The sequence below is a fragment of the Schistocerca serialis genome, chromosome 2, assembly GCF_023864345.2.
Source record: "Schistocerca serialis cubense isolate TAMUIC-IGC-003099 chromosome 2, iqSchSeri2.2, whole genome shotgun sequence".
In the NCBI taxonomy this organism is placed as follows: Eukaryota; Metazoa; Arthropoda; class Insecta; order Orthoptera; family Acrididae; genus Schistocerca; species Schistocerca serialis.
The window spans coordinates 863,492,014-863,507,316 of NC_064639.1; the positions used below are offsets into that span (position 1 = coordinate 863,492,014).

General features: G+C 40.5%; 1 protein-coding gene across 1 annotated transcript in view; it reads left to right on the plus strand.

Moving 5' to 3' along the window:
* Positions 1-15,303, plus strand: part of LOC126458169 (exostosin-3-like) — a 258,000-nt gene that overhangs the window by 203,590 nt on the left and 39,107 nt on the right. Inside the window, exons 8-9 of the mRNA XM_050095036.1 lie at positions 7,705-7,832; positions 12,499-12,623. Of these exons, the coding sequence (XP_049950993.1) occupies positions 7,705-7,832; positions 12,499-12,623 (253 nt within the window). The remainder of the gene's footprint in view (positions 1-7,704; positions 7,833-12,498; positions 12,624-15,303) is intronic.

A 15,303-nucleotide genomic window follows, 5' to 3' on the forward strand; every position in this document is an offset into this window, starting at 1 on the left:
GGAAACAAGTGTAAAAAAACCAATAAGAGAGTTGTGATATGTCAGCACACATAGTATGAATTCTTTTTAACCACATCAACGACATTTCATAAATTTTTAAAGTTAAATTATGGGTTAACTATTGCACATAGAATTAATTGTAAGTCATCGATTTGGACTAGAATTTTAGCTTACATCAAAAGGTGAAAACAAATTTTCAGCATAATTTATATATGAAATGATGTTAATGAGACTGCTAAAACTACAAAAGTTGTTAAGCATCATAGATGTTCGATTTTCTGTAGAGGGTTGAACTGCAGCCATAAAAGGGCAGTGGACATTTGGCAATAGCACAGTGTTAGGAATGACTTCTTTCAGGCAACATCTGCGGTAGTCTGATCGGTATTCCATTCGTGTTTGGTTTGTAACATGCAAGTCTTTTCAGGTCGTCGGTAGCTATACTTAGAATTATGTCGCTAGAAATCATTGTCGACATCGAATAACGCGGCACTTCTCTGCTAATACATCGCCAGACCTTGTGATATTTTTCTGAGTGTGGGTCTGATTCACTGATTCTGTATACTTAGCTTGGACTACGACTCAGTTTGTCTGCAAGGGACTTGGAACGTTTCAGCTACAAATCAACATTTAGGTTATAGCATCACACATTGGTTAGATTCTGCTTAGGTGCGAGATGATACGATATTTAGTTTCAAATAACGTCTATCTGTGAACATCGGCTGTGTTTATCTAACTGCTATTTATTCAATTAATTTTATATGGCGGGTTCTAGTAAACCCACTATATAAAATATACATGGGGCTCCAATCATTTACTAATCACTTAGTTGCTTAGTGGATTTCACCAGTCTAAGGATTAATGTGTGAATATTTAAAAACAATAAATTTTATTTGTCAAAAACTAGGTATTCTTGTTACAGCTTGTTATTCGATGTAATTTTGCACACACATACACTCTGGTTACCATTTGTCTTGCTGAATAATTTCATCAAGGCCACGTTTGTGTGTTTATTTTAAAAGCACACTTAAAGGCAAAACAACGAAGTATCAGCCCACTATAAACAAGAGCTATCGTCGTTTTATTCGTCGTAAATTGTCAGCTTCTCTTTGTTGCTTATTTCGAGTTCCAGCCCATGTAACTCTAGTTTCACTTCTCCTGATAATAACATCCTGAATAGTTCCTGCCTAGAAATCTGAATGAGATATTATTTTATCTGGGAGCATGCTGTCATATTAACTCCATACAGTAGAGCTGAGGGAAAAAAATGGTTTCAGTTTCCTAATATCCTCTTACATTCAGATATTCATAGTAACAGAAATGCAAGGCAATAATGGTAGCCTATGGTCACATGGTTATTCAGATCGCTGTTCTTGCAATTATTTGAAAATGTTGCTGCCATTACTCAGGAACCAGAGGTTAGGGTTTTACCAATTGTACAGAGATCTATATTATGAAAACATAACACTAACGATCAATTGTTTGACCTAAACTGCTTGCTGATAATCCATCAAGCAATTAATTATTAGTATGACATTTTTGAAGTATCCCCAAGCTGCAAAGTGCCGAATGTATAAGGAAGCTTACCTGAATTGTAGTGATATGCAAGCCATCTCACCTCAGCAAAGTGTATGGTTCATGGAGGAATTTACAATTAATTTTTGCAATCACAGTGTGTTATACAGAAGTGATTTCCTTCTAGATTTCTCTTTTCCTCTGGTTTTTGATTATAACTCTTTATCACTCTATCAGGATCTTCATGAGTATCCTTCATTTACAGAACTGCGATTATTACTAATTCAAAAGTGTCCACTGTAGGCTACCACACATATAAATGAATTGCTTACCTAGATCAAATTCTGTTAGGAGTCCTCACTGTGTGGTTCAATTCTTGCGGTATATACAGGGTGTCCATGAAGTCTGGGTGCATAGTGAACTCTAATAAATAATAATAAGAATATTTTAGTCACTTCAATATTAATAAATAATATTTTCAACACGATATCCACGTTTGTCAATACACAATTTGCTGGGCTTTGCAAGATTAAGGCGAACTCCATGGAAAAGGTCTGAACTGCATTCGATTTTAGCACACTGATTGGTAATTCGTTTTGACTGTTGGTTTAAATTTGTAATATTCATTGAGTTAACTTTCTCTTTCAGCATAACCCAGAAAAAGAAATCAAGGGGAGAAACATCTTATGAATGAGGGGACCACTCACATGACCTCTTCTCCAATTCCAGTGAGGAAAATTGTTCCTCAACCAATCTCTAGCAGCTGCAGCAAAATTGAAAGGAGCCCCATCCTGCTGAAGGCAGTCTGGAAGTCTCTCATCCAAATGCTTCATTTGAGGGATTAATTTGTTTCTCAGCATGTTCAGATAAGTCTCACCTGTTTCATATCTATCAAAGAAGAAAGCACCTAGCATGATATTTCCACAAGCCCCACCATCCCCTCACCTTTTGCCTGGTGTTTGGATAGATCCATCCAGTGAGGATTGCCTTGAGACCAGTATCGAAGATTCTCTCTCCTCACCTCACCATTGACATAAATCACATTGACATTCATCACTGAACATAATACAGTCTTTAGTAAAATTGATATTTTCATCCAATTTGTGGATGGTTGATCTTGCAACACTCAACTCTGTGGATCCTCAACAAACCGATTTCCTTGGGCTAGTGCAAACCTTGGCCAAGAGAGCCTCTTTCGTTTCGCCTGAAGTCTTTGTTGGTTCAGAACAGGCTTTGTCCAACAAACTGCCAGTTTCTTTAAACTTTGTGATTAGTTTCCTGACGGCAGTAAAACAAATAGGCTGACACTGAGGGTGTCGAAAGTTAAATTCTTCTGCAATTTTGCGATGCGTTCATCCCTCTCGTCCACTTAGAGTACCAACTCCTCTCGTTCTTCTTTAGACTGGACTATTTATTAGTATTCCCTATGTACCCAGACATTGTTGGCATCCTGTAGGTAAATGATATCTAAGAAAAGTAAGTGTTAAGCAAGGTGTGGTGGCTGCGCTGGTCTCTTTAAAGTCGATTTTTTTGGGGGCAGGTAAAGAAGTTAATTAATGGATATAAACTGAAATTCATTTACCTTGATGTATGAGCAATCATTTTGCCAAGAGTGTGAATGAAATAAGTGCAAATATAGCACATAGTAGCTTGGATAACTTTTGAAAGAGGAATAAGGTATTGGGCATGTGTAATGTATAGAAAAACGGATGATACATGTTTCAAGAGGTGAAGCTTAATTTGCTGAAATGAAAATATATTGTTTTATTTAAACTCCATCTTGAGCTAGAATATCAAACTGCCTGCATCTGTGAGACATACTGGAAAATTTTAACATAACAAGTGGTGCAGTTCACATCATGAAAGTAAAAACCACTATAACTTTGGTAATCACAAAAATTTCTCTCCACAGAGAGAAGAACACAAGAGGAACTACTTCAGAAAGTTATTTTAGCTATTTACCATCAATATTCGCTGCCAGTTTATCCTTATTAACGCTATAAACAACTGACTAATTCAGCTAAAAGAACATCTGTTGTTGCAGTGATGATTATGATGATGATGATTATGATGATGATTATGATGAAGATGATTATGATGATGATTATGATGATGATGATCATCATCATCATGATCATGATGATGATCCAGTGGTTACGAAACATGATTGTGAGGTACTTACAGGCCATACAACAATATTATGAAGTATGAGTAAGTAGAAGAGGCCTGTAAAATTCAGTTCATTAAAAACTGTTTCAAAATTGGTACTGATTCCCAAATAGTTTGATGCCCTGATTATATACATCACTGCAATTTTTCTCTAGTACAGAAGAATTACTCATAAATCATTCACGAAGTGTTGAGAAATACTTTTGTCTATGTTGTACAAATTGATATGCAGTTGTCTAAAACAGAAAAATAAGTTTATAAATGTGTGCTTACCTTTACAAGTGTTTGTATTTTCTTTTTCATTTCTCCTCAGAGCTTCTATTGGTACACCTACGGTGAACCATCTGAGACTACTCTCTGTGCGACATCCAGCACAGTCCTCAGTAATAAATTTCTTGTGGTGGCCACTTTCGTAGCAGCTGTATACAAATTGCAGCAGTTTAAAAGAAAAACTTCTTTTGCTTGCTGCACGTTAAGGTTTTTATTTAACTTGAGCACCCACACACGTTTCACCTTTATTTACAAGACATTTTCATTAGGTGTCAGATCGTGGTGTAATTCATTATTTGTAATCCAGATAGCTTTCTCTCATGTGACAAACTGATTGTAAGTTTGATGTTTTCCTTACAGTTCACTCTGTTTCCCAAATATAACCTTGTAAATGTCATTTGATGTAAATAGGGAGAAATGCGCCTGCATGCACAAGTTAAATAAAAAACTTAATATGTAGCAAGCAAAAGGCGTTTTACTTTTAAACTACTGCATTCTCCGATAATGGTGTGGTAAACTCTGCCTTGAAATCCGTGATTCATCTCCTTGGCACCTTTAGGGATAGTTTCTCTCTTATCATCCCTGGCATCAACAAATTACAGGGTTATTACAAATGATTGAAGCGATTTCACAGCTCTACAATAACTTTATTATTTGAGATATTTTCACAATGCTTTGCACACACATACAAAAACTCAAAAAGTTTTTTAGGCATTCACAAATGTTCGATATGTGCCCCTTTAGTGATTCGGCAGACATCATGCCGATAATCAAGTTCCTCCCACACTGGGCGCAGCATGACCCCATCAATGAGTTCGAAAGCATCGTTGATGCGAGCTCAAAGTTCTGGCACGTTTCTTGGTATAGGAGGTTTAAACACTGAATCTTTCACATAACCCCACAGAAAGAAATCGCGTGGGATTAAGTCGGGAGAGCGTGGAGGCCATGACATGAATTGCTGATCATGATCTCCACCACGACCGATCCATCGGTTTTCCAATCTCCTGTTTAAGAAATGCCGAACATCATGATGGAAGAGCGGTGGAGCACCATCCTGTTGAAAGATGAAGTCGGCGCTGTCGGTCTCCAGTTGTGGCATGAGCCAATTTTCCAGCATGTCCAGATACACGTGTCCTGTAACGTTTTTTTCGCAGAAGAAAAAGGGGCCGTAAACATTAAACCGTGAGATTGCACAAAACATGTTAAATTCTGGTAAATTGTGAATTTGCTGCACGAACGCGTGAGGATTCTCTACCGCCCATATTCGCACATTGTGTCTGTTCACTTCACTATTAAGAAAAAAATGTTGCTTCATCACTGAAAACAAGTTTCGCACTGAACGCATCCTCTTCCATGAGCTGTTGCAACCGCGCCGAAAATTCAAAGCGTTTGACTTTGTCATCGGGTGTCAGGGCTTGTACCAATTGTAAACGGTAAAGCTTCTGCTTTAGCCTTTTCCGTAAGATTTTCCAAACCGTCAGCTGTGGTACGTTTAGCTCCCTGCTCGCTTTATTCGTCGACTTCCGCGGGCTACGCGTGAAACTTGCCCGCACGCGTTCAACCGTTTCTTCGCTCACTGCAGGCCGACCCGTTGATTCACCCTTACAGAGGCATCCAGAAGCTTTAAACTGCGCATACCATCGCTGAATGGAGTTATTAGTTGGTGGATCTTTGTTGAACTTCGTTCTTAAGTGTCGTTCCACTGTTATGACTGACTGATGTGAGTGCATTTCAAGCACGACATACGCTTTCTCGGCTCCTGTCGCATTTTGTCTCACTGCGCTCTCGAGCGCTCTGGCGGCAGAAACCTGAAGTGCGGCTTCAACCAAACAAAACTTTATGAGTTTTTCTACGTATCTGTAGTGTGTCTTGACCATATGTCAATGAATGGAGCTACAGTGAATTTATGAAATCGCTTCAATCATTTGTAATAGCCCTGTACTAGGAAAGTAACTGAAACGTGAATGGACGAGGTGGACTTGCAAACTCGAAGCACATCGTTCGCTTCCTAAGAATGTAGGTAACATATATCTCAATGTTCACTCAGAGCTGATGTCCGTATTGTTTCCTAAATATTTCTGAGCAACTTGTCTGAAAGTTATCCATACCCCTTACTCAATTCCTTCAATTTCTATTACAAATAATTCTATTCTAAAAGTTTATGAATGTCTAATACTACAAAAACACATTCTTTTGGTGCTGCTTCTGACAAACCTGGAAAAAATAAGTCTTCATGAATTATTTCATTCATTCAAACTTGATGTGAAGGCAAACGCCTTCAGATGAACCAAAGCATCATGAACAGTACTTCACTTCCAGTTTCTATGTTCATTCTGGAAGGATGTTCCTTTTTAATTCTCTGCCACGCTTCTCCCAGCCACACAGAAAACAGGGATCATTCGCGTAGCCTCAATGCTGTTCAGGAAGTATGGAAATAGCATCCAAATCGCAGTACATGGACCATATGTGATCAGTGTATTTTAGCTTCGCTCGAATAGCAGCTATATTTTTTCATATTAACAGTGTTTCCTGCAGAAATTTAAACGCATCTGCTGCCATTATGGCAAAGCCTTGACTTGATATTAATTTTTTAGTGTTGTGGCTTCTGTGGAAATACTTCTTGAACTCACCTCAACCCAACTCGTATTTGGATCAAAGCCCTTTTTTGCAATGAAAACGTAACTTCACAGAACTGTACTTTTGTTAATCACTTTCTAATAAAATAATATGTGATTCCAATCACATACGTTAACTACTGATATGCAATTTAATCTTAGATCTGTTTGAAAGGTAGAACCGAATAATAACAAGAATCGCTTTCTCCAATAGTCCTGTCACACAATCTCAGCAAATTTCAGGTTTGTAGCCGTTTATATTCAGCGCCTTTAAAACTTACTTAAATCCCAAAAAATATTTTATGAAATTAAGTCAAAATTGGGAGACATTTAGTTTCCCACAGGTCTGGATTGATTAGCGTATACTTTATAGGGTCATAAGACAATCACAAAGATACTGTATCGCAGGAAAATCTCTTCTCTCAAGCAGTTTGCGCACCAACAGTAGGCCACATCACGTTCTCCGGATAGTTAGCATTCACAATGTGTTCATAACTCATTAACACCTGTTAACTCCTTCATAGCACATAGGTAGATGTACTTGCTTCCCCACTGTGTACAGATAACCAGGTAACTGCCCAACTCAAATACTGGCTCTAAGCCATGATAAATTTTACTGTACTTTCAAAAATGATTCAAATGGCTCTGATCAATATGGGACTTAACTGTTGAGGTCATCAGTCCCCTAGAACAGAACTACTTAAACCTAACTAACCTAAGGACATCACACACATCCATGCCCGAGGCAGGATTCGAACCTGTGACCGTAGCGGTCTCGCGGTTCCCGACTGGAGCGACTAGAACCGCACGACCACTCCGGCCGGCTACTATACTTTCCGTACACTAATTAAAACAAGTATCAGAATGCTTCAGTTGTAAGGGGCGTAGCGGATTTCCCTTCCCCGTCTTTTCCCAGTCTGAGCTTGCACCTTCCACTTATGACATCACCCCCAAAAGACGTTCAGCCCTGTTCCTCCTACCTTCCTTTTAGACCTTAAATCCCACTCCTCCTTACTATCGTTTAGACGTTGAATTCTATTCCTCCTACCTTCCTTTTGTGACTTTCTCAGACCGAAAGAATATGTTTTAGTTCTGATATTTATCATCTGCATTATAACACCGTGCTTCAATTTTACAGGTAGTGAAAGCAAGTCGCAACAGTTTGAACAACCGTTTTCTTCCATATGATGCAATTGAAACAGAGGCTGTGTTGTCTCTTGATGATGATTCAAAACTACGACATGATGAAATTGTATTTGGCTTCAGGTGAGTGTTATTTCTATCTCTGTGTGCACACAAGATCTAGGTGAAATGATTTTTATATGACTCAAAATTTTTTTTATGTCTATGTGTGATTGTTGATTTATTGTGTTTAAAGATTTACAATATGTTTATATTCATATTTTACGTAGCAGCTCGTTTCGCAAATGCTGTGGCAAACTTCATATGTTTAAATGTTTGTTTCATCCACTGACAGAAAAGGTATCAAACACCGAGAAGGCGTTATGCACATAAACGGAAGTTCGTAGGCGTGTGTCCGCTTCCGAAAGTGGTTGTCTATTGAGATTTCATGTCATTCGTATAAGGGCGGTAGTAGCACCACTTTGAGGATGCGAATCAGGTTTGTTTTAAATATTCACTGTAACAGTCGTAAAAGTTAGTTACCTTTGTGATTTGAAGTGGTGAATTACTGTTAGTCAAGAATGCCCTTAAGGCGACGAAGATGCGATTTTCAGCACCTCACTGAGTTTAAACAAGATCCTGTAACAGTGCTGGATGTTTCTTCTGAGATACTGCAGAAACCCTTGGCAGGAACGTAGCCACTGTACGTGATTGCTGGCAGCGATGATCACGAGAATGTACGGTCGCAAGAAGCCGCGGCTCTCGACGGCCATGTGGCTGTACTGAGAAGGAAGACTGTCGTGTTCTGTCTCAGACGCATCGTACTGCATATGCAGCTGTAATCTGAGCAGCAGTTGACATTACAGTGACACAAAGAACAGTTACAAATCAGTTACTTCAAGGACAGCTTCGAGGACCGAGCGAGGTGGCGCAGTGGTTCGACACTGGACTCGCATTCGGGAGGACGACGGTTCAATCCCGCGTCCGGCCATCCTGATTTAGGTTTTCCGTGATTTCCCTAAATCACTCCAGGCAAATGCCGGGATGGTTCCTCTGAAAGGGCACGGCCGACTTCCTTCCCTAATCCGATGAGACCGATGACCACGCTGTCTGGTCTCCTTCCTCAAACCAACCAACCAACCAACAGCTTCGAGCGAGATGCCCATAGGGTGCATCCCACTTACTCCAAACCACCGCCAACTGCGACTTCAGTGGTGTCAAGCGAAAGCTCCCTGGCAGCAGGGTGGAGGTCTGCCATGTTTTAGGACGAAATACGGTTCTGAAGCAGTGCCAGTGATGGTCGTGTCTTGTTTATAAGGAGCGTAGTTGAGGGCCTTCAACCAACCTGTCTGCGTGCTAGACGCACTGGACCTATACCTGGGTTATGGGCTGGAGTGCAATTTCGCATGACAGCAGTAGTACTCTCGTGATTATCCCACACCCCCTGGCTGCAAATATGTGCTTTAGCCTCGTGATTTGATCGGATGTGCTGCCATTCGTAGACAGCATTCCAGTGGGGTTTCCCGACACGATAACGCTCGTCCATATGCCTTGGCCTGCTCAACCACCATATCTATCTCTAGACGAGCACATACGGGAAATCATCGGACGACAACTTCAGCTTCATCTACAAACAACATTAGTCGTCCACGTGTAGACTGACTGGTTGCAGCAGGCATGGAACTCCATCCTACAAACTGACTTCCGGCACCTGTACGACACAACGCATACATGTTTTCATGTTTCCATTCAATATTCTGGAGGTTACTCCGGTTGTTAATGTTCCAGCATTTCAAATTTCCATTGGCTTAAGTCGCACTTACGTTAACCTAAGATCTTGCAATGTTAATCACTTAAATATATTACCAAGACAAATGTATTTCCGAAATTTCATAACTCTACGTTAATCAATTTTTGGTGTTGCAATTTATGACTTATTTTATTTCGTTTATGTATGTAGAGAATAAAACTTTCCATCCTAAGGAATGAAAAAATATCACATTTCCCAAGTTGCAAAGTAAAATAGTAATAAGATTATGTAAGTCATGACGAACAGACACTTTAGTATGGTGTCAAACGTAACTCTACAGATGTAACTTTTTGTTTTGTTCATATTTTTACGGATGGCACAGTGAATATTCATGGAACGTGAGTTGTGTATTTCTCCCATTTTATCGTAGGAAGTAAGATTAATTTTTAGCGCCCCATTGATGAGATGGTCATTACAGTTGGAGCACAAGCTCTGATGTGTCTACTACGAGCAGTGGAAAAGACAAGTTACTCACTTTCTTTGGGTTTGTAAATAAGTACTTGTAATAGGACCAGATAGAATGTGGGCGGTGGAATTAGGCGTCTGAGATTATAATTAACGATAAAACGAAAGATAAATTTACATCTTACTTTTCATCCAATTATTTCTTTTGGTCACGAAATAACTCATAATTTAAGGTTGTTAGATGAAAAGCAATTACAATTTAACCCTTAAAACATTAAAATTCTATGGGAAATCCTAGATGAAATATTACTATGTATATAGTGTGTTCCGACAGTGTTCGTCCAGATTAATACAGGAGATGGAGAACTTCAAAACAAATATACTGTATTTCGGTATAGAACGTATGGTCCCTGATGTCAGCTTGTAATGTTAGGGAACGCTTGGTCAGTGGTGCTGACGTTATCTATTGTGTTGGTGTAGCTAACTAGGAATGTGTACTGACATACAAACCTGCAGTGAACAACAGTGAACACGGGGTATTTTAGGTACGTCGAAATGGCCGACATGTATCTCGGATGCTGCTCTGTGAATGAAAGCGGACGAGCGGCAGTCAGAGAGTATCGAGAGCGCTTTCCGAAACGAGGCTTCCACAACACCAGACATGCGATCGGCTGCATCGCCTGCTACTTCAAATTGGCACTATCCGTGCAAGTATGCAAATACGGGTCAGAACCAAACAGTGCCAACTCCCGAAATGGAAAAAGAGATTCTGGGACGTGTTGAAGATACTCCGTCAACAAGTACACGACGTATTGCACACGTCCTCGGCGTCAGACATAGTCTTGTGTCGAAGCTGTTATGTGACCAGCAACTTCATCCTTTCCATCTTCAGTGCTTCGTAGCAATAGCACCTGAAGATTTTGCCCTACCCATTCAGTTCGCATACTGATTTTTACTACAGCCTGCCCTGTACATCATACATCTGGCCGAGGTCCTGTACACAGGAAAGGCTTTGGATTGCTTCCTCTGTAGACATATGAAACAGTTGCTGCACGAAACCGTTGTGGAAACAGGAGGAGACCTCGTCGCTAGGACTGCCATCGCTGCTGGTACCACTGCGGACGTGCCAGGAGCCTTCGAAGAGGCACGTCAATCAATGGTCTGATGACATACCACGTGCACACAGGCCAATGGGTGCGCTCGAACCAGTTTCTGTGAATGCCACTGCAGTAATTAGCATGCTACGTCTACACCTACGTGATTACTCTGCACTTCACGACTATGTGCCTAGCAGAGAGTTCATTGAGCCACCTTTAAGCTGCTTCTCTACCGTTCCACTCTCAAACACCGTGCAGGGAAAAGAAACACCTAAATCTTACCATGTGAGCTCTTATTTCTCATATTTTACTATGATGATCGTTTCTCCCTATGTAGGTAGGCGCCAAAAAAATGTTTTCTGTCTCCGAGGAGAAGATGGTGATTCAAATTTCATGAGAAGATCCTGATGCAGGGAGAAATGACTTTGTTTTAATTATTGCCACACCAGTTCATGTGTCATGTCTGTAGCACTCCCTGCATTATTTCTAAATAATACATAACGGGCTGCCATTCAATGACTTTTTCGATGTCCTCGTCAGTCCTACCGAAACTACCTTCTGCGAAAATCGCTCCTAGCATTATAAATAGTCATCAGGGATAATATGATTTGTATGTGGAGAGGGTCCACCTTGAACAAAATACAATTTTTAGTTTTCTTTTTATTTCCCTGACGTGTTTCTCTGAAGTTTCAGCAACATCAGTGAGCTTTTATTATCTTCTATAAAACAGGAAAAACGCTTTTTACTGCTTGTACGTATATAAATTTGAGATTTCAAGACAGTATTTACATATTTTGTTTGTTATTGAAATATGTAAATACTGTCTAAAAACTGTCTTAATTTGTATGTGTATAAATAGTTAAAAGCATTTTCCTTGTTCTACAGAAAATAACAAAAAAAACACTGATGATGCTGAAACTTCAGCGAAACATGTCTGATGAATAAAAGGAAAACCTCAAGGGATAATATGCACCATAAGGAAATACATTTGTTTTTATGTTCTCTTGATTCCGTATTAATTTCAGTGAATAGCTTTCAGGCACCCCATATTACCACGAATCATCACTAACAAACCATAAGTGCTGACAAGCAGACAGAAATATAGCGAAAGATGAAAACTGACCTGTCTTCAGAGACACAGCGTTTTGGTTAACAAAGCTTTAGATATGAAGAGAAGAAATGAAAGGGTGGGGGCAGGTTTAACAACATACAGTAATTCCTAAGCTTTCAGAATAATAGTGTCCTTACTTTAACGCAGTTGGTGATGACAGTACGGGGAATAAATTGGAAAGTGTGTGATATTTTTGCATTTTTCTTTTATTACTGAGTTTGTTTAAGCTTTCTGTGATAAGAGCTATATTCCTGTAAATATATTTCTTTTTAGCTATTTAAGTTTCGTGTATTTGCATACTGGGAGCATCTGTTGATGCTTGTACATAGCTGTTCGTTATGTGGTTACTGTAATTATTGATGGAAGTCTTTTTATTACACGACTTAGAGTGTGGAGGGAACAAAGAGACCGGATAGTCGGCTTTCCTTCACGTTACCACGCCTGGGATCGGAGTCGTAGTGCATGGGTGTACAATCCCTACCCCTCCTGTGAAATCTCTATGGTTCTGACAGGTAAGCAGCATTAGTCTAAGAGAGCAGTTAAGAGAAACGAGCTAATGTAACTGATTGTGTTTAAATATGACCTTAATTTGATGACTATAAACACATGTAGCCAGTAAATGCAGCAGGGGTGAGGGGTTGGTGGTAAACATGCCACAGTTACAAGATTATGTCTAGCTAGTATATGACTGACCACACTTGGAATCAGCACCTGTGATACGTATTATGTAAATTGAAGGTGAAAGGTGGACAGAGGAAAGAAAAGGGAAGGGACTAGTGATCTCAGCTGCATGGCGACTTCATGTGGAATCAGCGGCGGCGAGTGAAAATGCGTGCTACACCAGGATTCGAGCCCGGTGTCTCCTGTTTACTAGGCATGTGGGTTAAATCCTGCCTAGTAGGCAGTTGCGTTAAGCAATTCTCCACCTGGGCACAGTGTTTATCATAGCTGCAAGCTAGGTGACGATGTGGGTCGCCCGACAGGCATGCCCATGTCGCCGCGCAATTGCGATAACCACTGTGTCTGTGTGGAGCAGCGCTTAACCCAACTGTCGCCGCTGATTCCGTATAAAGTTCAGATCCAGCTGACATCAACAGTTCCTTCCCTCTCCTTTCCTTTCTCCACCCTCCAATTTACATAATATGACAAGTGTAAATAATAATATCCATCTTCTCTGTAGAGGAGAGGCTACACCAGAAAAGGCATCAGTATTTTCTTGTAACACAAGTGAACCAACAAGAAATACGTTTCGTTAAGCAATCAGGCGCAGGAAACATGCATTAAGTTAACACTAAGGATTCGTAAGTGTGCCCGTGACGAAAAAAAAAAAAAAAAAAAGCAATCCGTACCTCCTTCAGGCATCACTACACCAAAGTTGATTTGAGGAACGTACAGTTGTGAGTTTTTGGCGTTGATATTGAGCCAGTAAACAGCTTTGTTGCCTGGGTGACCATCACGATACCTAACAAGGAGCACTACACAAGGAGGGAACTGCAAGACCTGCATCTCGTTTGACTTCTTTCACTAGGGATACACGAAAACTTAAGCACATTCCATAATTGCCGACTCAGAGGAGGAATTAGTAACAAGACTCCTAGTAGCAGCCACACACACACACACACACACACACAGAGAGGGAGAGAGAGAGAGAGAGAGAGAGAATACGCCACAGATTTTCCGTCCAACAAGGAGCGTCCTGATAGCTGATATTGGCAGTGAGCTGTCGACCATTGTGCTAATTTTCGACATTTGTTATAACACTGGTCACTACAAAAACTCGCTGAAACACATTTAAAGTTGTTTTGCTCTCAGTCACACCGAATTATGTTCTGGTAATCCTAACTCAATCAGTATGTGTTTCCAACACCTGGCTTCTGTCATCATATTTGTACTACGGGGAGGCGTTTATATATGTGCAACTTTCTGTGTGTGTTAAGTGCATACTGCCACGGCACTATGAAACAGTGAGGCGAATAAAGAGGCGTAAGGTTATGCATGCCTATAATTCGTGTGCTGGAGCAGGGTGGACAGGCGCCGACATCTCCCAATTCCATTGACTGTGGGCTCTGTGTGTTGAGAGGGGGGGAGGGAGGGAGGGGGGATGGGGGGAGGGAGTCCCGGTGGACGTTCGAGTCCTCCCTCGGGCATGGGTGTGTGTGTTTGTCCGTAGGATAATTTAGGTTAAGTACTGTGTAAGCTTAGGGACTGATGACATTAGTAGTTAAGTCCCAAAAGATTTCACACACATTTGAATATTTTGAGGGAGGGGAGAAGGACGTGCACCACTATACAGTTCTTATTGTTCGTTATTTTGTTCAATTGTCTCACACTCTTGAAACATTTAATTTTCACGCATATTAATACTCATCTTACTGGCTTACACTATGACTCAGTAGTCTGACGAGAAACGTGGGGAATATGAATGAAATTGTTATGCATTTCATTTTTTGGATTGTTAAATCCGAGAACTGTAAAGAAACACTAAATGTGATTGTATATAGTTTCTCATAACTCTTGAAACAACAAAGCCTGATCTGGACAAAATAAACGCCTTCGTCCGATGTTCCGAAGAATACATTTTGTAGAATGATTATCTGGGCCCTGATGTGACGAAGCCACACTGGTTCCTACACGAGTCATTCCGATTTCTTGGTAATTTATGTCACTGTGTACACACGTTAAGTCTTAATGTGACTCTCTACTTAATTTACGTAGGGTAGGATGAAAGCCTGTTACCGTCAAGGTCTTCAATAACATCAGTTCTTATCTTCTGGGGAAACGCTGGGGAGTGACTTCCCATAAACGTTTCTGTCCGCAAAGTAACTCCTTTACAATGTTAGAGAAACTAAAGTTTGCCAACGATTTATTTCACAGATGTTCATTGAATGTATTACACTATGTAATCAAAAGTATACGGGCACCCCCAAAAACATCTCCGCGGAACTCACGGACTTCGAACGTGGTCAGGTGATTGGGGGTCACTTGTGTCACACGTCTGTGCGTGAGATTTTCACACTCCTAAACATCCCTAGATCCACTGTTTCCAACATGATAGTGAAGTGGAAACGTGAAGGGACACGTACAGCACAAAAGCGTACAGGCCGAACTCGTCTGCTGACTGACAGAGACTGCCGACAGTTGAAGAGGGTCGTAATGTGTAATAGGCAGACATGTATCCAGGCCACCACACAG